This window comes from Hippocampus zosterae, chromosome 1 (assembly GCF_025434085.1).
Source record: "Hippocampus zosterae strain Florida chromosome 1, ASM2543408v3, whole genome shotgun sequence".
Lineage (NCBI taxonomy): Eukaryota > Metazoa > Chordata > Actinopteri > Syngnathiformes > Syngnathidae > Hippocampus > Hippocampus zosterae.
In genome coordinates this window covers 34013454-34038372 of record NC_067451.1, presented here as the reverse complement: position 1 = coordinate 34038372, position 24919 = coordinate 34013454, and the positions used below count along the sequence as shown (strand labels likewise).

At 43.9% G+C, this 24919-nt stretch overlaps 2 protein-coding genes across 2 annotated transcripts; one reads left to right on the top strand and one right to left on the bottom strand.

Annotated features, from left to right (window-relative positions):
• The first annotated feature begins 28 nt into the window (after positions 1 to 28).
• LOC127599347 (dynein axonemal assembly factor 1 homolog) lies at positions 29 to 3278 on the top strand. The gene is made up of 3 exons (XM_052063295.1): positions 29 to 1019; positions 1091 to 3208; positions 3256 to 3278. Exons 1-3 carry the CDS (start codon positions 164 to 166, stop codon positions 3276 to 3278), a joined length of 2997 nt encoding a protein of 998 aa, XP_051919255.1. The 5' UTR covers positions 29 to 163.
• Positions 3279 to 15034: 11756 nt separating this feature from the next.
• Positions 15035 to 19051, bottom strand: nanos1 (nanos homolog 1). The gene has a single exon (XM_052060695.1). It carries the CDS (start codon positions 18967 to 18969, stop codon positions 18289 to 18291), a length of 681 nt encoding a protein of 226 aa, XP_051916655.1. The 5' UTR covers positions 18970 to 19051; the 3' UTR covers positions 15035 to 18288.
• Between the last annotated feature and the right edge of the window lie 5868 nt (positions 19052 to 24919).

Sequence of the window (24919 nt, the reverse complement as noted above, 5' to 3'; positions counted from 1 at the left end):
AAGTTATTTCTGTGTGACGCAACACGACAGATATCAGCTCCCAAGAGCTTTAATTACCGACTTTTCGGGCTCAAAATCACAATTAAACCGACAAGGGAGTGAGTAAAGCGTTCTATGGCGACCATATGAACCATAAATTAGCCGTGCTGAGTTCAGGGACACTATGGAAACTGGAATTTCCGCTCCAATGAAGCCAGGCACTTTAAAAAGCAACGAAAATAGGCTATTGAGAACATTTTCCGGACCACGGATGACCAAGGAATTTCTGAAGGATCACTGCAGACAAAACAGGCTCTATTCCACGCCACATTTAAATGACACGCTCTACCTACACTTTAAGGGCTTCTCCACCATCGAGAACTTGGAGGAGTACACCGGGCTCAAGTGTCTGTGGCTGGAGAGCAATGGGCTGCAGCGAATTGAGAACCTGGATGCGCAAATCAACCTGCGGTGCCTTTTCCTGCAGCAGAACTTGATCCACAAGCTGGAGAATCTCGCACCCATGCAGAAACTGTGTTCCCTGAATGTCTCCAACAACTACATCAACACCATCGAGAACATTTCCTGCCTCCCTCAGCTCAGTACTCTGCAGATTGCCCACAACAAACTGGAGGTGGTCCATGACATCCAGCACCTGAGCAAATGCGTGGCCCTCACAGTTCTCGACCTGTCACACAACCTGCTCCATGAGCCGGGGATTCTCCCCATTTTGGAGGCCATGCCGGAACTGCGCGTCCTGAATTTGTTGGGCAACAAGGTGGTGACCAACATTCCCAACTATAGGAAGACGCTTATCGTACGTCTTAGGCATCTCACCTTCCTGGATGACCGGCCCGTTTTTCCCAGAGACAGGGCCTGTGCAGAGGCATGGGCTTTGGGTGGTCTGGAATTGGAACGCAAGGAGCGGGAACAATGGGACACGCAGGACCGGAAGAAAATCCAAGATAGCTTGGATGCTCTGGCTTTGATTAAAAAGAAAGCACAGCGAAGACTGCGTCTTCAAGAGGAAGCGGAGAGAGGTGAGCAGTTTTTATGTCCAATGCAAAATTCTTACCAGTCTATGGATCACCGTCTACTTGTCTTTTCCCAGGTGACACTGAGGCTTCCATCTCTCCCGAAACCTCTTGTGAGGAATCGGCTGGTGAGAACATCCAAAGCTTTGTGCAGGAAACACTGAATGCTCACGATGAATTTCTTCAAAGTCAAGCAATGCGGTGCAATGAAAACCAGAAAGATGAGGTGGATTCAGATTTGGAGCAGCTTGATGAAGGGCTGAAGGCCAAGGCTGTAGATAAGATATTTGAGACAGATGATAAACAAGCATTAGATGGTGACAAGGCTCTGCTTAGTGGCGGTAAACCAGCAAGAGAACCTATAACAATTGTAAACCATGTCGACCAGGAGAACCAGCTGGGGGCTAGACTGGTGGATGCAAAGCTACTGCAAATTGATGACCTTCCTGTTCTTGAGGATGTACAAACACCTGCTAAGACCATCCAGCGCTTTGTTCAGGACATAGTGGATGCCAATGAGTTCCTCCAAGGTCAAACAATCCTACAAGCTGATGAAAACGACTCCAAATCCGAGCCGCTCGATGAAGTGTTTGAGACTGACACGAAACACAAGATGTGCGAGACAGATAAAGAACATACTCCGCGATCTGCTGATGAGCAGGATCAGGTTTTTGTTTATGAAGAGGGAAAAGCATCTAGAACAAGTTTGAACCCTGAGCATCAGCTTTCTTTCTGGATGTTAGATTCAACTGAAGAGCCACAAGGCCCCAGTGCTCTAAAGGATGCAATGTTGCTGCATGTTGATGATATTCTTGATGATTTGAAACCTGGGAAGATTCTTAGCCTTGTGCACAACACTCTGGAGGCCGATGAAGAGTACCTCCAAAGTCAAACAATAGTGCAAGCTGATGAAAACCAGGAAAAAAGTGAAAAAACTAAATCGGAGCAGCTTGATGTAGGACTTGAGGCCAAAGAGGAGATGTCTGAGAAAGTGGAATTTGATGAACATGCTACGCAGGTGGATAGAGATGATGAGCAGGTTCTTGACAATGAAGCAGGAAGAGGACCTAAAACTATTAGAAACCATGAGTCCAAGAATTTTCAGAGTCCTTTGGTGGTAGATTCTCCTGAAGAACAAGGTTCAAGTTCACTGTGCACAGGGCTGCAAGATGACGTGTTGCAACATAGTGATGATCATTTTGTTGAGAACATCAGATCACCTACTGAGAACATCCATAGACCTGTGCAGAACACATTGGAGACCCAGAAGGAATTTCACCAGATTCAAACAATACTTAGACCTGTTGAAATCCAGGAAAAGGAAAAAGCCTTCAAATCACTTCAACTTTGTAGATTGGGGACCAGAATTGAAGGGGCTATGTCAGAAGAACATAAAAAAGCTCATCAGGTGGGTGGAGAGGAAGATCAGTTTCTTGCAAATGAAAAAGGAAGAGTATCTCCAACATTTGTAAGCCCTGAGCCCCAGCAGAGCCACCTTCCTTTGACTGTAGATTCTCTTCAAGAGCCACAAGATTTCGGCCTAAAAGGGAGTGGCCTGCAGTATCCAGAGTTGCACACTGATAACAGTTTTTACCTTGAGGGTGTGGAACCAACTGATGAGAATATCAATAGATGTTTGCAGGACACACTGGAGGCTAATGAGGATATTAACCCAAGTGAAACCACACAGGTATCTGTTGAAAACCAGAATGAATGCAAATACTCAAAATTAGAGCAGCTTGATGAAGGAGTAGAGGCATCTAAAGAAGATGAACAAGCTCGACAAGGTGATGATGACGTTCAGGTTCTTGTACAAGGTTCTTGCATGTTCTCCCCGGGCCTGTTTACATTGATTGTAAACCCTAAGAACAATGAGAATCAACATCCTGAGGTGAGAGCAGATTCTTTCCAAAGACTGCAGGATGGAGAACTGCTGCCTATTGATCTTTCTGTTCTTGAAGATGTCAATCCATCTACTGAGAACATTCAAAACTTTGTGAAGGACGCAATAGAGGACCACAAGGAATTTCTCCAAAGTCGAACACAGCCAGCTGATGAAAATCAGGACAGAACCGAAGACTCCAAATCAGAACAGCTGGAAAAAGTATTGGAGGCCAGAGCTGAAGAGGATTTGACTGAAGCACAGAAAGACAAGGTTCAACAGGTTGATGGAGCAAAAGATTATGTCCTTGGTGGTAAAGTATTAATAGAACCTACACCATTTGTAAAAAATGTGCATCAGGAGACAGCACTTCCTTCACTTGAGGGAGAATTAACTGAAGGGCCACAACATTCCTATCAAGATGGGACTGTACAACCACATACAGTGCTGTTGCACTTTGACAATCATCCTGACCTTGAGGATGTAGAAGCAATTGCTGAAAACATCCAAAGTCTTGTGCAAGACCCAGTGGAGACTCGTGATGAGCTTCTTCGAAGTGAGATAACACAGGAATCCATTGAAAATGTGAAAAAATGTATTGCATCCAAGTCCAAGCAGCTTGATGAAGGATTAGAGATCAGAACTGAAGACTTCATGTCTGAGGAACAGGAAGAACAAGCTCGAGAGACTGCTGGGGAGAACAATCATGTTTTTCATGATGTAGCAACAATAGAACCTATTCCACTTGTTAACCATGAACATCAGGAAAACCAGTTTCCTTCCATGAAGGTAAAACCGTCTGATGACCCCCTCAGGACCCAAGTGGAGGATGCAGTCTCATTGCACATTGGTGATCGTCCTCAGATTGAAAATGTTGAACCCCTTTCTGAGAACATCGATAGCCATGAGGAGTTTCTTCAAAGTCAAACAAGACAGCCATCTGATGAAAACCAGAAAAAATTGAATGAAGGTTTGGAGGCCAAGACTGATGATGAAATTTCGGTGAAAGATAAAAAAGACGTCCCGCTGTTAGTTAGTGAGGGTGATCCTCTTTCTGATGAAGTAGAAAGACAAATCGAGCAACTGAAGCACCAGGATAACCATATTTGTACAGTGTGGATAGAATCTTCTGAGGGGTGGCAGGATGCAGAGCCGCTGTGCATTGCTGATATTCTTCTTGAGCATACGCAAACATCAGGTGAAACCATTAAACATTTTGTGAAGGACATATTCATGGAGGCCCAAGAGGAGTTACTACTACAAAGTGAAACAACATCTCAGTCTGCGGAAAACCAAGAAAACAATCAAGACTTTGAAGCAGAGCACCTCCGTGAGTGTATGGAGGACATAAGAGAAGAGATGTTTGAAGAAGAGGGGGAAGCTCAGAAATCTGATGGAAAAGTGGATCGGGTTTATTTCGATAAAGTGCGAAGTCAACCCACAGCTATTGTAAATTCTGTGCACTGGGAACACCAGCTTCTTCCAATGAAGGCAGATTTTCGTGAAGAACCACAAGCTCCATGTACACTAGGGGCTGAACTGGAGGATCCAGTTGTACTTTGCATTGATGAGATTTTCCTTGAAGATGCGGAACCACCTTCTGAGAACTTCAGCAGCCTTTTGCAGTACACACTGGAGGTCCCTGAGGCATTTCTCCAAAGTCAAACAATAGCGTGTGTTGAAGAGTCCAAAGCGGAGCATATTATTGAAGAAGTGGAGGTTGAAATTAAACATGCGATTTCTGAGGACGGGGAAGAAAAGGCCCAACATGTGCCTAGAGGGAAATTCCGAGAGAACGAACTTCCTTTAGTGATGCTAGATGCTGAGGAACCACATCGCCCAGGTCTACAGGGGACTGGATTGGACGATGCAGGGTCGCTGCAGTTTGACAATTATCCTGATCTTCAGGTTTTGGAAATATCCTCCCCTCAGCAGTTCAAAGCAAAAACAGAAGTCCTGTCAGGAGATGGTTGTGAAGATGGATCAATCTGGAGCCAGATCCTTCCTAGTGATCCAGATAATAAATCATTGTTTTTAATGAGTAGCTGCTCCAAGTCACCACAACCACCTAATGATTCATCTCTGCTGTACCCAGACAATGATGTGGAGCCTCTGGCTTTGGAACGAGAGGAAAATTCCAACATACAATTGTTTTCTCCAGCTCGCTGTTTGATTGTGGAGCTCGAATGACATCATCAGATTACCTCATAACACTTTGGAAGGTTTTATTTTTGTACGTATGCACTTTAATTTGATCAAAGAGAAGTTCATATGCGACAGTAGAGAATAAACCAAAGTAAATCCTAGAGGCAGTAACAAAATGACATAGCTTGTAAGCTTTTCACAATGAAAACAGTAAATGAAATGGATAATTGTGAATAAAAGCATGGTAATTGCTTTAATGAAAATGAAACTGCTGTCATTTGTCAAAAGGTATACAAGTATTGGGACATGCGATCAATACACAGCTATGAGAAGTGAAAATATTTGAGCTAGAGATGACCCAATTGAAGTATATTGAATTAATTTAAGAGGGAAGTCATGCAATACTTTACTGCATGTTGAGTAATTAAAGATGAACCTTCTTTTTTGGTTTGTATACTTATAATTGGATGTGCTTTTTTTAAATAAAACAATTGTAGCGACACAATTCCTGAGACAGCTCTTTAATCCATGAATCTCTAGACAAAAAAGACTCGTCTCTTGATATGCATATGTACACTTTGGATGGTCTGTTTATAAGTTACTTGTCCAAACGTCATGTGTCATAGCTGCTAAAGCTTATCACTGCAGGCATTAAAAAAAATATATATTGTACGTAGGGACAAAATGTTGACACTCAGTTAAGTCATTCAATGAAGAAAAGTACTTGGAAAAAAATCAATGGAAAGGCTTTCGGACATCAGTAAAATCATTACTGTACATCCCAATACTTCTGTCAGTGCCATGCTGTAGTGCAATATTGTAGTCAATCACTTGTCAAAAGTACATTCATGTGAATACTCATGTAAGTCTACATCTTTACATTGGGGGTGTTTCATAATACACAGATGGAACTAATCTGTCGCTTCAGTGGTATACATTTAATGAAACACATTAAAAATACTAAATTAACCATGCATTTATTTCAAGCATTCCTCTCAATAGCTTAAATGACCTGTTGCAAAAACATCCAACAGTGCCAAATGAACCTCGGGTCTGCCCTTGCCTCACCCTCCCTACCGGTCTAAAAGATGCAATCCCTTTTCACCTTACTCTTGTGCCTACTCTGGAATGACTTTCATGCCTGGCTGGAGTCCAAATTTATTTCAGTTGTTGCTAGGCGACAGAGACGTCCTTATTGCCTGTGTGATGGGACCCCATACACCATCACTGTTACTCATTAGCGGTGTCAAGATGAGTCATGTGGGTCAGATGGCTAAATATGTCCTTACAAATGAAGACATGGACTAACTAGGCACCGGGGTCACCTTATTAGGTGTACCGTTTTAAAAGTTTGGTGAAACCTAGAAAGTCACTGCTATTTTCAATTAAGATAATTTTGTCTGAGGGGGGGGGGCAATATCGTCGAATGGTTAGCATGTCCACCTCAGACTACAGAGGTTATGGGTTAGCTTCCACCCTCTGGCCTTCCTGTGTGGAGTTTCCATGTTCTTCCCGGGCCTGTGTGGGTTTTTTTCCGGGTTATCCGGTTTCCTCACACATTCCAAAAATATGGACAATATGTTGATTGAACACTCAATCGTCCCTTAGGTGTTATTGTGAGCGTGAATGGTTGCTTGTCTGAAGTGTGCCCTGCGATTGGCTGGACATCAGCCGACTGCCCGAAGTCAGCTTGGATAGGCTTCGGCATGCCAGCGACCCTCATGAAGATAAGTGGCTCAGATAATTGATAGAAGGATGTTAACTTGGGCCCGGTAGTCCAGTGGTTAGCACGTCGGCTTCACAGTGCAGAGGTACCGGGTTCGATTCCAGCTCCGGCCTCCCTGTGCGGAGTTTGCATGTTCTCCCCGGGCCTGTGGGTTTTCTCCGGGTGCTCCGGTTTCCTCCCACATTCCAAAAAAAAAACATGCGTGGCAGGCTGATTGAACACTCTAAATTGTCCCTAGGTGTGAGTGTGAGTGCGAATGGTTGTTCGTCTCTGTGTGCCCTGCGATTGGCTGGCAACCGATTCAGGGTGTCCCCCGCCTACGTCATCAGGCGCCGACAGGTATGGCAGCCTCGGTCACACGCTCCTTAGTATTATCCCTGTTTTTGTCATTTTCGTTTGTTTTTGGCGACCCTGAGCGGCTTACTTACACGAGGGAAAAGTTGCTGCGCATTGGGGAGTCTACGCTCGGTCTTTTTTCACCAGTACACGAAAATCCACAAGGTTTTTCGGAGCTAATCGCGAGCGGAGCGGCTGCGCTGTACGGATCATGGAAACGCCGCCGGAGGAGGGGGAAGCGAGCCGGCGTGCTCGTCAAGCTCCGGCAGCGCGGATTTCGAACCCCGCTCCCATCGATCCATCTTGCTAATCTATGGTCTCTGCCAAACAAGATGGATGAACTTCTTCTCCTCACAAAGACCAACAAAACATTTGCACGTTCTGCTGCGCTCTGCTTCACTGAAACCTGGCTCAGTGACCGCCATCCAGATCCCGCGCTACATCTACCCGGCTTCCGCCTTCTCCGAGCCGACCGCAACACGGAGCTATCAGGGAAATCGAAAGGTGGTGGTATTTGCTTCTATATCAACGAAGAATGGTGCACTGATGTCACGAAGCTCGACGCACACTGCAGCCCGGACCTGGAGTCGCTGTCTTTAAACTGCAAGCCATTCTACTCGCCACGTGAGTTCACCTCCTTTTTACTAGTCGGTGTTTACATTGCGCCACAAGCTAACGCTAACACGGCGATACAAACGCTAGCCGAACAAGTAAACAAACTCGAACTAAAATACCCAGAGTCACCCCTGATCATTTTGGGCGATTTTAATAGAGCACATCTTAACCGTGAACTTCCCAGATATAAGCAGCACATCGACTGTTTCACCAGAGAAGGCAACACTCTAGACCACTGCTATACAACAATCAAAAATGCATACCGATTGGTCGTCCGTGCAGCATTGGGTCTTTCTGACAACAATTTAATCCACTTAATACTTACATACAGACAGAAACTCAAATGTGTTAAACCGGTTGTTAAGACTGTGAAAAAATGGACAGATGAAGCAAAGCTAGCTCTACAAGAATGCTTAGACTGCACTGATTGGGGCGTCTTTAAAGCTTCAACGGGCACACTGGATGAATACACAGACACTGTAACATCATACATCAGTTTCTGTGAGGACATGTGTGTACCAACGAAGTCCTACCGCTCCTTCAACAATAACAAGCCATGGTTTACTCCCAAACTCGGGCAACTCAGGAAAGAGAAAGAGGCCGCATTTAGAAGTGGAGATCGGGCACTGTACAAACATGCCCGAAACCAATTGACAAAGGATATTAACATCGCAAAGAGAAGCTATGCAGAGAGGCTGAAAAACCAGTTCTCTGCTAACGACTCTGCATCTGTATGGAATGGCCTGAAAGCAATCACTAACAATAGAATGCCTTCCCCCAAACAGTGAACAATAAGGGTCTTGCTAATGAACTAAACATGTTTTTCTGCCGATTTGAAAAGGACACCCCCATTTCCCACTCACACCCACTTCTACCAGAAACCACTCTACCTACCCCCCCACCCTCTTTTTCTCCACTACAGATCCACGAACAGGACGTGAGACGGCTCTTCAAGCAGCAAAAGATCAAGAAAGCTCCGGGGCCCGACAAAGTGTCCCCCTCCTGCCTGAAAGTCTGCGCTGACCAACTGGCTCCGGTCTTCACACAAATCTTCAACAGATCCCTGGAGCTGTGTGAGGTCCCATCCTGCTTCAAACAGTCTACCATCATCCCAGTTCCCAAGAAATCGGCAACATCGGAACTGAACGACTATAGGCCTGTCGCCCTGACGTCTGTGGTCATGAAGTCCTTTGAACGCCTTGTGCTGAATCACCTAAAGAACGTCACTGGACCCCTGCTGGACCCTCTCCAGTTTGCCTACCGGGCAAACAGGTCTGTGGAAGACGCAGTCAACATAGGTCTGCACTACATCCTCAAGCACCTCGACAGCACAGGGACCTACGCAAGGATTCTGTTTGTGGATTTCAGCTCTGCGTTCAACACCATCATCCCGGAACTCCTCACCCCCAAACTACTCCAACTCGGTGTGTCCCCTACGATCTGCCAGTGGATCCTCAGCTTCCTGACGGGACGGACACAACAGGTGAGACTGGGAGCAACAACATCATCAATACGCACCACCAGCACTGGAGCCCCACAGGGATGTGTCCTCTCGCCACTGCTCTTCTCTCTCTACACAAACGATTGCACCTCAAAAGATCCAGCTGTCAAACTCATAAAGTTCGCAGACGACACCACGGTCATCGGTCTCATCAAAGACGGCGACGAGTCTGCGTACCGCCAACAAGTGGAGCAGCTGGAGCTCTGGTGCGGCCGACACAACCTCGGGCTGAACACGCTCAAGACTGTAGAGATGATCGTGGACTTCAGGAAACATTCTTCTCCTCAGTTGCCCCTCACACTATCCAACTGCCCTGTGTCAACCGTCGAGACCTTCAAGTTCCTGGGAATCACAGTCTCCCAGGACATGAAGTGGGAAGCCAACACCATCTCCATCCTGAAAAGGGCCCGGCAGCGGATGTACTTCCTGAGGCTGCTGAGGAAGCATGGCCTGCCACAGGAGGTGCTACGACAGTTCTACACGGCAGTCATCGAATCAATCCTGTGTTCTTCCATCACGGTTTGGTTTGGGGCCGCCACAAAAAAGGACAAAATCCGACTTCAACGGACAGTTAGGATGGCAGAAAAAAATCGTTGGCACCGCCCTACCCACTCTTGAGGACTTGCACACTGCAAGAATCAAGACAAGGGCACGGAAAATCCTCCTGGATCCCCCGCACCCTGCCCACCACCTTTTTCAGCCACTCCCCTCAGGCAGACGCTACAGATCCATGCGCACCAAATCCAGTAGACACTTAAACAGCTTCTTCCCTCTAGCCATTAACTCCTTAAACAGTCACTGACATAGTCACTCTTCTTGCACCACAAAATGGTACTACAAAACTACTGGTTACTCTAAAATGGTTCAATGATGATTTTGTTGTTTACGATGATACTAGTGCAGCGTGTTATACCGGAGACAAATTCCTTGTGTGTTCTACATACTTGGCCAATAAAGATGATTCTGATTCTACTGCCCGAAGACAGCTGGGATAGGCTCCAGCACGCCCCGCGACCCTAGTGAGGGTTAAGCGGCTCGGAAGATGAATGAATGAATGAATGTTAACTTGGGGCAAAGCTTGGGTCAGATACTCGGGGGTGGGAATCTGCAGTAAGGCTCTGAATATTGATAGTAGTATTAACACTGCAAACTTCCCATTTCATTTGGGGGGGGGGGGGGGGGGGTTGGGGTTAAAAAAATGTCAATCATACTCACAAAACTCTGAGCTATATGCTTCTTTCCCATGTGCCTGAAAGCACTGTTAGGTCCAGGCGCTCTCTCGCTTTATCTATTATCACTCGTTTATTCTTAGACTTTCCACCAAAAATAAACGAGGACAGCAGGGAACTTGTTTTTCCTCTCTTCCTCTCCATGGAAATATACTTTCCAATAAAAATTTCCTGCAAATACCAATAACTCGTCAACCTATAGAGAAAAACAGGCCTCATGGTGTGATTTATTCATTTTAACATCAGTGTCTCCATTTTCTCAACCACCATTTTTTACTTTAGCTTCAGAGTTAAAACACTATTTCTCACCAATAACAACTAAATTTTTTTTCGTTGGGGGGGCCAGGGGGGGGGGGGGCTGCACTTAATGCCAGATATTTTTAGGTTACCCTTTAGAAGCTTTGCAGAAGCAACAATGAAAAAAGGGAAAATGGAGGCCTTTAGGAAGACAAAAAATAGGTCCAACAATCAAAATGTGCTTCTGGTTGGGTAGTTTGCATGTGAGCCTCTGGCTGTGAGTTGTGGCCAACACCAGCTCAATGCGAGTGTTCTCATTTTGTATTTCACTATTTTTCCAGTTCATGAAATAACAGAAAGTGCATCAGCAACTGTGGCTATCCTTGCCTGCACCCACGGACATGAAAAACAACACCCCAATTGATCTTTTTTTTTTTTTACTAGATTCAAGCATTGCCCTATCTGAAGCTTTCTGGTAATTAAATTGGGTTCACAACCCACAGCAAAGCTAGTAATTTGAAGAGTTCATAAAGCGGGGCACCACTGGATGATTTCATTATCTGCCTATCTCTAAAAATGTGTCCGTGAGCCCTTATGGAACATTCTGTCTGTCCACAACATGATGAGTTAGAAAGGGCAAAGGCCCTGAGCTATTGTCAGGTAAGATCCGTAGTCTGACGACTGTGAAACACTATCATGCCGTGCATGCTATTATACCAAAACACCCCTATCACCAATGGCTGCTCACGTCCCTGCAGTCACGTGATAGCCAAAAGGTAAGCAGAGCTGCGTTGTGTTCTGTTGAATGCACAGAATAGCATTAGCTTCTGGTAAGTGGCACTTGATTGCTCGGTGAATGTGTCGTCATGGTGGCAGTAGGGGAGGCTTGGTATTTAAAAAAATAACATTTATTGAAAATCACAGGTGGCCGATTGGTTCGCACATCGGCCTCACAGGGCAGAGGTGCAGGCTTCTGGCCTTCCTGTGTGGAGTTTGCATGTCCTCCTCGTGCTTGTGTGGGTTTTCTCCAGGTACTTTGGTTTCCTCCCACATGCCAAAAACATGCATGACAGGTTCATGGAAGACTCTAAATTGTCCTGAGGTGTAAGTGTGAGTGCAAATGGTTGTTCTTCTGTGTGCCCTGAGACTGGCTGGGCACCAGGTCAGGAGATGCGCTGCCGACTGTCCGAAGACAACGACGACTGCCCGCGACCCTCGTGGGGATAAGAAATTGGATGGGTGGATGGATTTAAAATCACATAGCACTTCACAAAAAAGCTAAGATTGTTAATATGTATTTGTATTTGTCTTATTATTTATGGAATCACTCTGATGTGCTGCTGTAACGTTTCTATTCTGTAGATGATTGAAGGATTATTAGTGCTCTGTGATGCATTTTTGCGCCACACTACATAGTGTAGTACAGTGGTGTAATGTATGAAATGCTACCTGGGTGTCACGTTGCGAGGCGGTGGTGGACCCCAAAAAGCAGGCAGGAGGGAGGAGCAGGTTGAACGTGACAAATTGTATTAAAATACTCCGGAAACAAAATCCAGAATTCACAAAGTCAGAAAACAAAACTAATCCAAAGTTGCCCACAAAACCATGGCATAAGCAAAAAACAAAGTGATAAACACAAACCAACAGAAACCGCGACAGCGACTAACATGACAGAAGCAAACAATGACCCAACAATGAGTAGTCGGGCTGGAAGTCCTTTTAAACAAAGTTGTTACTGGTGTAACCTGTTTTTTTACTATTTTGTGTGGATTTTTACAGTATGGGTCAAAATGACCCACAACATAATCAATGTGATTTTTTTAAACATAATATGAGGGTTAAAGCAATAATTACAGAACGACCAACAGGTGTGCACCTGCAGGGAGAGCCCTACAGTGCCACCTGTTGGTCCCAAACCGAAACATGAAAATTTGCTTTCATTGTCTTGATGGACATTTGATAATTTCTCACTCTGCATTTGGCTCCACTCTATAGTCCATCTGCCTTTGATTAGATATGGCTAGTCCTTTACAACTGTCATGTTCTGTCTGTTTTGATTGCGTTTTAGCTGCAGCTGGAGTGAAGGGTGGCTCCCCCCAGCAGTCGCACCTATTTCGCGTTTCCCCATCTCGCCTTGCCAAGTATTTAAGGACTGCCAAACTAGCTAATCCCTTCAATTCAATTCCAAGTTTATCGTCAAATGTGTAACATACAGCATAAATGAAATTTCTCTTGTCGGATTATTGAACTTGTCTGCTGTAGTGATTCAAGTGTTATTTTCTTGACCTCTTGATACCTTTTGTTGTCACTGTTGTTGTTCATAGATTTTAATTTCTAAGGTTGAGCTTTAAAAAAAAACTTTATTCTCTGGGTTCCCTAGTCCCTTCCCTTCTGCAAGCGCTTTTGTTTGTGTTGTTTCTCCTGCCTCCTTGTGAACAGCGATTTGTGTTTGTACTTCGTCAGTGCGCTTTTCTGAAAATAATTATTTTTGTTGACGCACTCTGTCTGAGCCTGCATTTGTGGAATCCAAAAACAATCGGTTCGATCCAGAACCTGACAACAGGCTAGTTTCAACCACTGACAACTAAGTGGGCTAACAACATTGCCAATTTGAGGTTAAGGACAGAAATTAATAGAGAAAGTGCGTGTTCACTACTGTGCAAAATTAGTTTTTTCAAGTCCCAGTTTATTTCTTTTCATTTATTCAACAAAGTTGAGACTAATTGAGATTTAAAAGTAAAGACAATGACAGCACCTCTAGTTGTAAAATATGAAACCACTTTCCCATAAAATGACAATGGAGTTAGCCCTCTGTAGTTTTCAGGTGCTCATTTCAGTAGGACAAGAAATTAGGTGTAAATAGTGTTGCAATTTTGTATTTGACAAAAGCACGTGAATTGGGAGCCCTCAGAATGCTTTTAAATGGTGAAAAACAATGTCAATATCTCCTTTACTATCTTCATCAGGCTATATTGTGCACTCAAGTCAGCGGGGTAAGGCATATTATACGTTCATGTAAGATACACATCACATAAGTGGCTGAGCTAACTAGATTTCACGGAGTCCAGCATGCGCTGCACTAATGGAGGCAGTGGCCTGGGGGGAATATCACGGCGAGCCTGCCACACAAGCCTTAATGTAGGCTCACCAAAGCCAATCCAATCGCGCTTAGGAGTCATCCATATTTAATGGCGGAGCTGAGGCTCGAGAAAATGTTCCTTGCTTTTGGTTGCATGCAACAAAAGTTGGAATGTTATGTTCACAACTTCATATGCGATTTGCGGGGAATAGACCTAGGCCAGCCCGTAAACAGCAAAAATCAGTGTATAATTGACACCCGCTATAAAAGTATTTTAAAAAATAGAACCAAAAAAATGAACTCACCCAAATCTTGAAAAAAGAAACACGGATAAATCATCATGAAGCATTTTTGTTAACTTTGCAAATAGGTACCGAACCAAAGTATGCATGATCAATTTAATTTTTTGTTTTGTTTGTTTTCGCAAATCCTCTTTCAATTTTCAAAGAATAATGTGTTCTTTCAAGAAAAATGTCATTTCACAAAAGCAAAGATGTGATTAAAAGTGTTAAAATTATGAGAATAAAGTCATATTATTCCAAAAGCAGTCGTAATACAGGCATGCCTAGATTCTTCAAGTTCTTGGAGCTATGAGTAATTCCTTGGCCGATTATTTGTCTTGCGATGAAAAATATTTTTAGATGTGCATGCATTTCAGATGAACAGCATTGCGCAAAAAAAATTACATTAAAGTTGGATCTATGAAAATGTTACTCTAAAAACAACACATTGTCATTATTACGAATAACTTTTCTTGTTTGAAAGTTGATCTTTTTCTCTTTTTTTGAACGGTTTCCATAACATTGAAAACATTTTTGAAAACTGAGTCAATGAGCATTTTGGGCTGTTTTCAATGGGGAAAAATGAACTAAGAAATAGGATTATGATTTTTCACAGAAAGTGATGCACTGTAATTTGTAGAAATTGCTATTCTTATTTTTAAAAGTATTTTTTTAAATAAACTTTCAAAACTCTGCCAACAGGTCAGGACTGAAAACATTGTAATTTGCATGCCAGGCCAGTAGTTGGCGATATTCTGCTTGTCTGACAGTAAAGTAGCGAAGGACAGTTTCCACAAATTTGTAAGCATGACATTGAGGACTTTGGTTCTGTCACTCAACTTCCCCCGAAGAATTACAATTAAATACTGTAAACGTCCATTTATTTACCCCATGAATTAAGTAAAAGTGTCATATTTGTGCTGCCTCTTGCCTACGAATCATAGATTGGCGTCAAGTGACGATTTGAGTAAAAATTCAGTCTAGACCAAGTAAAAGGACAAATATTTCATCAGTTTATTATTTCTCTATAGTGAGTTCATATATTTGTTATTCTGCGCAGAAATGTGGTCAAATATAAATAACAACAGTGTTTTCATCATCATCACTTCTTCATTTAATCCAAACATCAACAATAACAACAATGACAACAACAACAACAAAGTATATTTGCCTAAAATGTATGGGCATGTTCATTGGTATATACACAACGCTCTCTGTAACGCTCTCTCTCCTTGTGTTAAATGCAACAATTGTTATACAAAGATCCAAAATACTATCAAAACCCATTATTATAAATGGCACTCTATCAATAAACTGCCTTAGACTTGTTTTTTTTTCTTTAAAGTACAAAAATCTGGTTGAGGTAGCGCCCTCTTGTGGTCACTCTTTGTTCAAATACTGACATCAACACGCAAGCACGCATGCCAGCCTTAACCGTTGATTCCTTTGGTAAACTGTCAAGATAGGCGCAGTCCTGCATACATTCGCAAACAGTTTTGCATGATTATTGTTGATTATTTGGGAACTCCTCGGTAAAACGGGCGTGTGGTTGACATTCATTTGCTTGTCTCCGAGTGGGAAGAAGCGCAAAATCCAGTGTGTTGATGCCCTTATTTGGCAATGTAAACAAAAACGAAGGCGTTTGGCTTGGAAAAAAATGAGGGGGGAAAAATACTTTCCTTGAAGGAAAAGAACAGGAGCTCACTTAAACAGAGGACACATTGTATTGTGTCCTACTGGGGGCCCGCATATTTTGCGGCCTCAATGTCAACTTTTGTGGGATCAAACGACTCCTGACTGGACACATTCTTATGTTAAACCCTCTTGATTACTTTGTTCGCTCAGGAGCAGCATTAATGTTTGTGGGTCTATTTGACCCGGTGTGTGTGTTAGTGTGTGTTTAGAGCGTTGTTTGACTGAGTCTCAATAATGACAAGAAAATAGTCACAAACATACCAATCCATTTTTTACATGTCATTATGAGCTTGATTATGAAGCATTTCAATTAAAAAATGTGAAACATTTTGCTTTCATCAAGAAGTTTCATCCGGTCACTCTGACCTGTGGTGTATTTGATGATCCAAATGTATCAGAAACTGAACAAAAACATCACAATAAACAGCAATTATATGTCTGTATTAACTCCATGAATACCAATTTCATTGCAAATATTGATGAAATTAACCAGTTTCACCAATAAGTTTGATATGGGTCAATTTGACCCAGAGCAAGTTTTAGTATGCAAACCTGTGCAAAACTGTATTTATGAAAATCCCAATAAACATGTACCATTCTGTGCCTAATCATTTCATTGCAAATATGGGACTTATTTTTAATTGAGAAGGTTCATAAGGGTCATTTTGACCCATGGTATGATCAAAAAGTTCAGAAATGGAAGAAAATCCCATTGAACATATTTTATGTTATATTAACCCCATGACTCTCAATTTCATTGTCATATGTGAAATTGAACATTTTTATCAATAAGCTTTATATGGGTCAATTTGACCCAGGGCATGCTTCAAACTACAAATGTGTCTTAAACGGAATTTAAAAACAATACCAATAAACATAGCTTCATTCAAATGTTATATTTCTGAGACCAAGCAAAATTGGTGTCGACTGTGTCAATTTGCCCCGGTGAGTTTTCCATGATCCACGAGTGTCTTAAATGAGGGGAAAAGGGGCGTGGTCAGGGGGGGGGCATTTTTTTATATGATTATTAACTCTACAACTAACCATTTCATTGAACATATGTGAAATTAAACATTTTCATTCAGCCAAGAAGAATGCTCATATGGGTCGGCTTGACCCAGGGCTTGTTTAATGATTTCAAACTGTCCAAATGGGAAGAAAATTCTGAACAATCAATGTTTAAACGTTATTCATAACTCTTACTAACCAATAAGTTAGTTAGTTTCGTTTGGATCAATTCGACCTAGGCCTTGTTTAATAATCCAACAGTATCCAAAACCGAAAAACAAAAACCATTGTACCATTGTAACCATTGTATATGCGTAATTATTAATTCATCCCCAAACCATTTCATTCCAATGATTTAAAATCAAAAAATTCTCAAGTTTCATATGGGTCAAGATGACCGGCAACATAACAGTAAGGTTTTTAATGGCCAACAAAACTTTGGTTTTCTAAATGACGACAATAAGGTCAGCTTTGCTGCCAGATGTACAAAAATACACATTATAGAAACATAACATTCAAATTCCCACTACCCAAAATATTCTTGTTTTTGTTCATATCTCTGTGTGATTACTGTACATTGGTGTGTTTATATACACACATATTAGCTCGCCAATCGCTATACACTAAAAAAGAAAAAATGCATCCAAGGAAGAAGGTGTCTATAAGCGTGTAAAGGAACTATAAAAATAGATCTTGATACATCGGTGGTGTCCAAAGTGCGGCACGGGGTCTACTGTGTGGCCGAATATTTATTTATGGGCCGTTGCAAGAAAACAAAAGGATAGAAAAGTGAAAAACATAACATTCTGTCATAATAAAAATTAGCAGGTTTACTGCCACACCAAAAAGTTCCAAATATTCCCAAATATAAAAAAATGAGGAAAAAAGTCCTAAGAATTCAAATTTGCAAGACAACCCTAAATAGTAAAAAAATGGAAAAGTATTAAATTGTGGAATAATAAAAATTAACATAACAAATGAGGGTTAGGACAACAAAAAGTTTTTTTTTAAAAGACAAGAAAAAGGAAAATATATATTAACAAAAAACAGTAATGAAAATGTATTACATTTTTAAACGATTCAAATTAAAACTTCAAAAATTAGATTTGGGGCCACCCTAAAAATAAAATGTAAAAAATAAACATTCGATACACACACACACACACACACAAACACACGCGTGCACACTAATAGTTAAAGAAAAACAAATATTACTTTATCTAAGCATAGATAATGACAAGTGAGATTGAGGACCAGACTAAAAAGTTCTTTTTAAAAAAGTACCATTTTCTTGGTTGCTTGGAACACAAAACATACAGTATATTTAAAAATATATGTTTAACTGCTGAAAATATTCAGACCTACATTGGCTCGGCCTAAATACTATATTTAATGTGTATTTTGTTGGACACCCCTGCATGAATAGTCAACGTGTATGGAATACGTGTCTAATTAAAAGCAACAGTCATCTGCAAATTGTTCAGTGCAATTCTTCATCATACTTAAGTCTTATTTTTTTTCGATTATTTCTCTCTGTCTCTTTAGAATATTTTCATCCGCTTACCCCCCACAGCACGGCCGCCTTTGAGTGGCCTCTGCGGGGGCTGCTCCTTGGACAGCGGGCAATACTTGATGGTGTGTGCATTGTCCCCGTTGGCGCTGCACAGTGGACAAGTGTACGCCCGCAAGATGGGGCACACCACCCTGCCGTCGGGCGTCTTGAGGACGTGCGAGCCGTACACTTCCTCGGGGGCGCCGTTGTTCCGGCAGAACACGCAGATTTTGGGCTCCAGCTTGGCGCGCACGGATGCCGGTTTACTGCGGGTCCTCGTGCGCTCGAAGCCGGGGAAGCAGCCGTGCGCCTCCCGCTCCGGCAGCTGGCTCTGGAAGGGGCTGAGGATGGAAAAGCGCTCCTTGAGTTCCGCGACGTATCCCGGCGGAGGTGGCGTGCCGGGCGGGCAGCCGAAGCAGCAGCAGCAGCTACCGCCGCCGCTCTCCAGCGCGCCGCCCTCGCAGGCGCAAGCGCAGACGCACTCGGGCGCGTCGTCCAGTCCCAGCGTTGCCTTCAGGGACTCGGTGATGGAGTTGGGGCTGATGTGGGGCATGCTCAGTTTAGGGTTCTTGGTGACCAGCGTGGTGAGGCCCAGGTAGTCGTTCCAGAAATTAAATGTGTAGTCGTAGGCCCCCCTGGCACTCAAGTAGTTGTGATTGAAAAAATCCATGCTGGCCGGGAAATGAGAAGAATAAAATCCTCCCGGAAGGGTTGGTATCTCCAATTTGGTGGTCTCATCTGAGTTTCTAACCCTCGCTCCGGGCCTTATAAGGAGGGGGCGGAGGAGGTTAGGTGGGTGGGGCTTGCTCGGAACACGTAGTGGATCACGACTGCTTCTTTTCCTCTCCGCACGCTCACAAACGTCTGCTATATATATGTTTTTTTTATGAGGAATAGTGAAATTAAATGAAAGCGAAGTAGTCGTGTTGGGAAAAAGTATCCACGCATTGTCATTGTCGTCTGCAATGGAATACAATAGCAAGCCTTTATTGCCTCTGGTGAATTCCAAGTTGGTTTTAAAAAATAACAGGAAAACCAGACTATGACAAGACTGGTTGGCACGTCGGCTTCACAGTGCAGAGGTACCAGGTTCGATTCCAGCTCCGGCCTCCCTGTGTGGAGTTTGCATGTTCTCCCCGGGCCTGCGTGGGTTTTCTCCGGGTGCTCCGGTTTCCTCCCACATTCCAAAAACATGCGTGGCAGGCTGATTGAACACTCTAAATTGTCCCTAGGTGTGAGTGTGAGCGTGGATGGTTGTTCGTCTCTGTGTGCCCTGTGATTGGCTGGCAACCGATTCAGGGTGTTCCCCGCCTACTGCCCGGAGACGGCTGGGATAGGCTCCAGCACCCCCCGCGACCCTAGTGAGGATCAAGCGGCTTGGAAGATGAATGAATGAATTATGCAAAAAGGCAAAACTGTCGAGTAGAGTTGGCTACGTCACCAACCATTATTTGTATTTTTGATAATTATATCATTATCTTGCCCCAACCGTGAGTGTGGGAGGAGTCTATAAGAGGGAGTGGAGTTTAAAATACTGTACCATGTAAAGATGATTTATGGAGGAATGCGGCAAAATGCTAACTACCCTGCTACAAACACGGGCACGCAACATTGTGGCCCTGATCCCTTGTTTGATTCTTTTTTGAAAGTTCAGTTTATAAAAACAAGAATAGAAGGACTTTTGTTGAGAAAAAAAAGGGAAGGAGAGGCGTGTTCCCCGGATTGCTTACATTCATTCACACAACATTGTGGAGTAACCACATGTGAGAAAGCACTGTCAAAATGGAGTTGGCACCGCATGTCAAAGGTTTGGACACACATTCTCATTCGAAAATAAATTTCCCCATGTATTTCATGTAAATTTCCCCATTGTGGGACAAATAAAGGATATCTTATCTGAAAACCTGACAATGTGTCCCAAAAACCTTTGACCCTACATCTTTTGTTGTTTGTTGTAACGTAAAGTGGCTGCCTATGTTATAATGATGATAATAACGATGATGAGGATAATGATTACCATATGCGTGTGTGTGTGTGTGTGTGCGTGTGTACACTTCATAATAATGACCTCCACGTCCATACTGTAAACAATTTAGTTCATGTTGGGCAGCTTTCAACAGGGGGCAGCAGAGTGCAATCCCCAGTGAATGTAAACAAAGGGAGGGCAAGACGTGTTTATTACTGCCGTCAAAGAGGAAACTGAGCTTCCTTGGCAGAGTTGTTTGGACTCTCTGATAGAGTGAAAGCAAAATATTATTATCTTTGCAAAGGAATGTTTTTGAACACAAAAATATCATTGGCGCGTGTGTGTGTGTGTGTGTGTGTGTGTGCAGGTTTATCGTTTCAAGTGTATATACATTTTTTTAATTTACATACACTAGATTTATATTTATATATTTATATACACTACATTTATATAGTGATGGAAATGTATAAATTTTTCATCACTATAGATCTATCTTGCGGAACAATCCAGTGGTAATGTCAGGTGGAATCAGGCCGCTCTCTTCTTGCTGAGGAATGCTGAAACCCCCCGCCCCCTCCCTTTCCCCTTAAAACAAAGATAAAGTCGAGTGACTGGTGTTCTAATTAAAACTCCCAGAAAGGTACTCACTGACTTCTCATATGTGCCTGCCAGTGATCTAATAAGACACGCAAGCACGCTTCATTGGACTTTCTCCCTGTGAAGTATTGACTTCTCATTGAATTCTCACTCGTTCTCAGATGGGGCCAAAATTTTATGATGAAACATTAATATTGCATGTATTGCTTTTTCTTTAGTGTGTGCGTGTGTGTGTGTGTGCGTGTGTGTGTGGGTGTGTGTGTGTGTGTGTGTGTGTGTGTGTGAGTGTGTGTGTAAGCGTGCAAGTCGATTACCGCTTTGGCTTTGGCTGAAATATTCAAGATCCGTATTATTCCTGCAATTTTTCAGACTAAGAAGGATTAATAACACTCGTACAATGATTCCGTGGGCTGTCCCCTGGATTCCCTCGGACCATATTGGAATGGGGACGCAGCATTTGAGGTGGAATGATGCATAATATCGTGGAATGCTATACAGTATAATAATGCCCCAGGGTTTACTATTCAGCAATTCACCTTTTTGCATTTTATTTCTGAAGAACACGTCCCGAGATGTTTTCAGTTATTTCAGGTTTTTGTGCCTTCTGGAACCTCTTATAATGACACAAGATGGGCCCAACTGAGGTGGATCTTTGGTTTTTGTTGTTGTTGTTTTTTAAAATGTAATTAACTGATTCATCCAATTGTATATATCCATCCATTTTCCGAACCGCTTTATCCTCACTAGGTTCGCGAAGGGTGCTGGAGCCTATCCCAGCCATCTTCGGGCAGTAGGCACCCTGAATCAGTTACCAGCCAATCGCAGGGCACACAGAGACGAACAACCATTCACGCCCACACTCACACCTCGGGACAATTTAGAGCGTCCAATCAGCCTGCCATGCATGTTTTTGGAATGTGGGAGGAAACCGGAGCACCCGGAGAAAACCCACGCAGGCCCGGCCTCCACACAGGGATATATATATATATATATATATATATATATATAGAGAGAGAGAGAGAGAGAGAGAGAGAGAGAGAGAGAGAGAGAGAGAGAGAGAGAGAGAGAGAGAGAGAGAGAGAGAGAGAGAGAGAGAGAGAGAGAGAGAGAGAGAGAGAGAGAGAGAGAGAGAGAGCAAGAGAGAGAGAGAGAGCAAGCCGCTGGATAGCTCAGTTGGTAAGGCATCGGTTTGGCGTTCGGGAGATGGTAGTTCGAATCCACTGTGGGTCTTTGGGCAAGATCCTTCACGCTAATGCCTACCTCATACAATGATGAGAGACAATAAAACGAATGAAATGCCGGCTCAGACGTCGCCCGGCAAGGTCTGCGTCAGCTGCTGGGGAACGAGAGCACCTTGATGAAAAATGGGCTACTGGAATAAAGCGGCGATGGGAGAGTTGTGATAACATGGCTCTGTTGGAATTCTACTACTCAAGCAACCCTAGTCGGAGGGGTTACAGATCATGGCGAAAATGAAAGCTGGCCAACCTAGGAACCGATTACAACAGCTATGTGAAGTACCACCTGAAAGTCTCATGGAAAGTGTGAATGCAGCACTGAAGGCGATCCTGACTGTAACGATCACGGAAACCAATGAGCTGATATACGCTTCAGCATCTGTGATCCTAGAGATGTTTGGCTATAAGAGCAGCAATGGGAGCCATGAGATACGTTACCCACCATGGAAGAGACGGTTGGAGGCTAAGTCAAGTCAAGTCAAGTCAAGAGTATTTAAGATCAAGGCGGCTTGGAAAGGATGTGAGTCAATTGACGGAGGACCAGAGAGGTGTGATGAAAAGGCCGATACCCGACGGGTACATCCAGATGACCATTCCTGAAGCATTCAAAACTGCCAAACAAAGGCTCCAAGCCTTGTCCAGCCGCCTAAAGCGGTACACGAAAGAGAATGAGGCCAGACGAATAAACCGGCTGTTCGCAACACAACCTGCAAAAGTGTACACTCAGTGGCAGGGTCCTAACAACAGAGCTGACCCACCAAGACTGGAAACTGAAAGGTACTGGGAAGGCATATGGGAGAAGGAGGTTGCACATAACAGCAGTGCACAATGGCTGGTGATCCTGAGAGAGGAGCACAGCAACCTCCCTGAACAGAACCCAGTTACCATAACAGTGGCAGACATACAGGAAAGAGTCTCAGATATGAAGAACTGGACAGCACCAGGTCCAGACATGGTCCACACCTACTGGCTACAGAAACTCACAGCACTCCATGAGCGCCTAGCAGTACAAATGAACCAGCTGCTGAGGGATGAGACTCACCCAGAATGGCTAACCGAAGGGCCAACGATCCTGATCCTGAAAGATCCCTCAAAGGGTGCACTCCCATCCACTATCGGCCAATAACCTGTCTCTCCACAACATGAAAGCTCATGTCAGGCATAATTGCGGCTAAGATAAGTGGACACATGGATCAATACATGAGCGAAGCACAGAAGGGCATTGGTAGAGATACCAGAGGAGCCAAACATCAGCTCCTGTTTGACAGAACAGTTGCACAAGACTGCAGGTCCCGACATACCAACCTGTGCACAGCCTGGATTGATTACAAGAAAGCCTATGATTCGATGCCACATACATGGATCACTGAATGCTTGGAGTTGTATAAGGTGAACAGGACCCAAAGAGTCTTTGTTGCGAACTCGATGAGGATGTGGAAAACCACACTTGAAGCCAATAGCAAGCCACTTGCCCATCAAATGTGGCATATACCAAGGTGATGCACTCTCCCCACTGCTGTTCTGCATAGGACTGAACCCCCTAAGCCAAGTAATCACCAAGACAGGCTATGGATACCGCCTCAGAAATGGAGCTACAATCAGTCACCTCCTCTGCATGGATGACATAAAGCTGTATGCTAAGAGCGAAAGGGACATAGATTCCCTGATCCACACAACCAGGATCTACAGCAGCGACATCGGGATGTCATTCGGGCTTGAGAAATGTAGTCGGATGGTGACTAAGAGAGGAAAGGTAGTCCGCACTGAAGGGGTCTCACTCCCTGAAGGAACAATAGCAGACATTGAGGACAGCTACAAGTACATTGGTATACCACAAGCCAATGGCAACCTCGAACTGGCAACAAGGAAAGCAGTTACGGCCAAATACCTCCAGCGAGTGAGGCAAGTCCTAAGAAGCCAGCTCAATGTCAAGAATAAGACCCGGGCAATAAACAGCTATGCCCTGCCAGTGATCAGATACCCTGCAGGAATAATAAGTTGGCCAAAGGAAGAGATTCAGACCACGGACGTTAAGACCCGAAAGATCCTAACCATGCACGGAGGGTTCCATCCCAAATCCAGCACCCTGAGACTGTACACAAGCCAAAAGGAAGGAGGCCAGGGACTAGTGAGTGTGAGAGCCACTGTCCAGGATGAAACATCCAAGCTCCATGAATACAAAAAGGAGAAGGCTCCAACGGATGACGTACTCAGAGAATGCCTCAGACAATGGGGAACAGAAGATGAGGCACTGGAAGAGGTACCATCATGGGAGGACAAGCCCCTACACGGGATGTACCACCGGACCATAACTGAAGTGGCCGACCTCAAGAAGTCCTATCAGTGGCTAGAGAGGGCTGGTCTGAAGGACACCACAGAGGCACTCATGCTGGCTGCTCAGGAGCAGGCCCTGAGCACCAGAGCCATTGAGGCCCAGATATACCACACCAGACAAGACCCAAGGTGTAGGTTGTGCAAAGAGGCACCTGAGACGATCCAACACATAACTGCAGGGTGTAAGATGCTGGCAGGGAAAGCCTACATGAAACGCCATAACCAGATGGCTGGCATAGTCTACCGAAACATCTGTGCGGAGTATGGACTGGAAACCCCAAGGTCAAAATGGGAAACACCTCCGAAGGTGGTGGAGAATGCCAGAGCGAAGATCCTGTGGGACTTCCAGGTCCAGTCTGACAAAATGGTAATGGTGAACCAACCAGATATCGTGATCATAGATAAAGGGCAGACGAAAGCCGTTGTTGTGGATGTAGCGGTCCCAAGTGATGGAAACATCAGAAAGAAGGAACACGAGAAACCCG

Excerpts from the sequence above, each read along its gene's own strand:
- LOC127599347 (XM_052063295.1), top strand. The coding sequence starts at position 164 with ATGGAAACTGGAATTTCCGCTCCAATGAAGCCAGGCACTTTAAAAAGC. Across the intron at positions 1,020-1,090 it reads TCAAGAGGAAGCGGAGAGAG|GTGACACTGAGGCTTCCATC; the intron begins GTGAGCAGTTTT and ends GTCTTTTCCCAG. Across the intron at positions 3,209-3,255 it reads AAAAGATTATGTCCTTGGTG|GAGACAGCACTTCCTTCACT; the intron begins GTAAAGTATTAA and ends AATGTGCATCAG.
- nanos1 (XM_052060695.1), bottom strand. The coding sequence starts at position 18,969 with ATGGATTTTTTCAATCACAACTACTTGAGTGCCAGGGGGGCCTACGAC.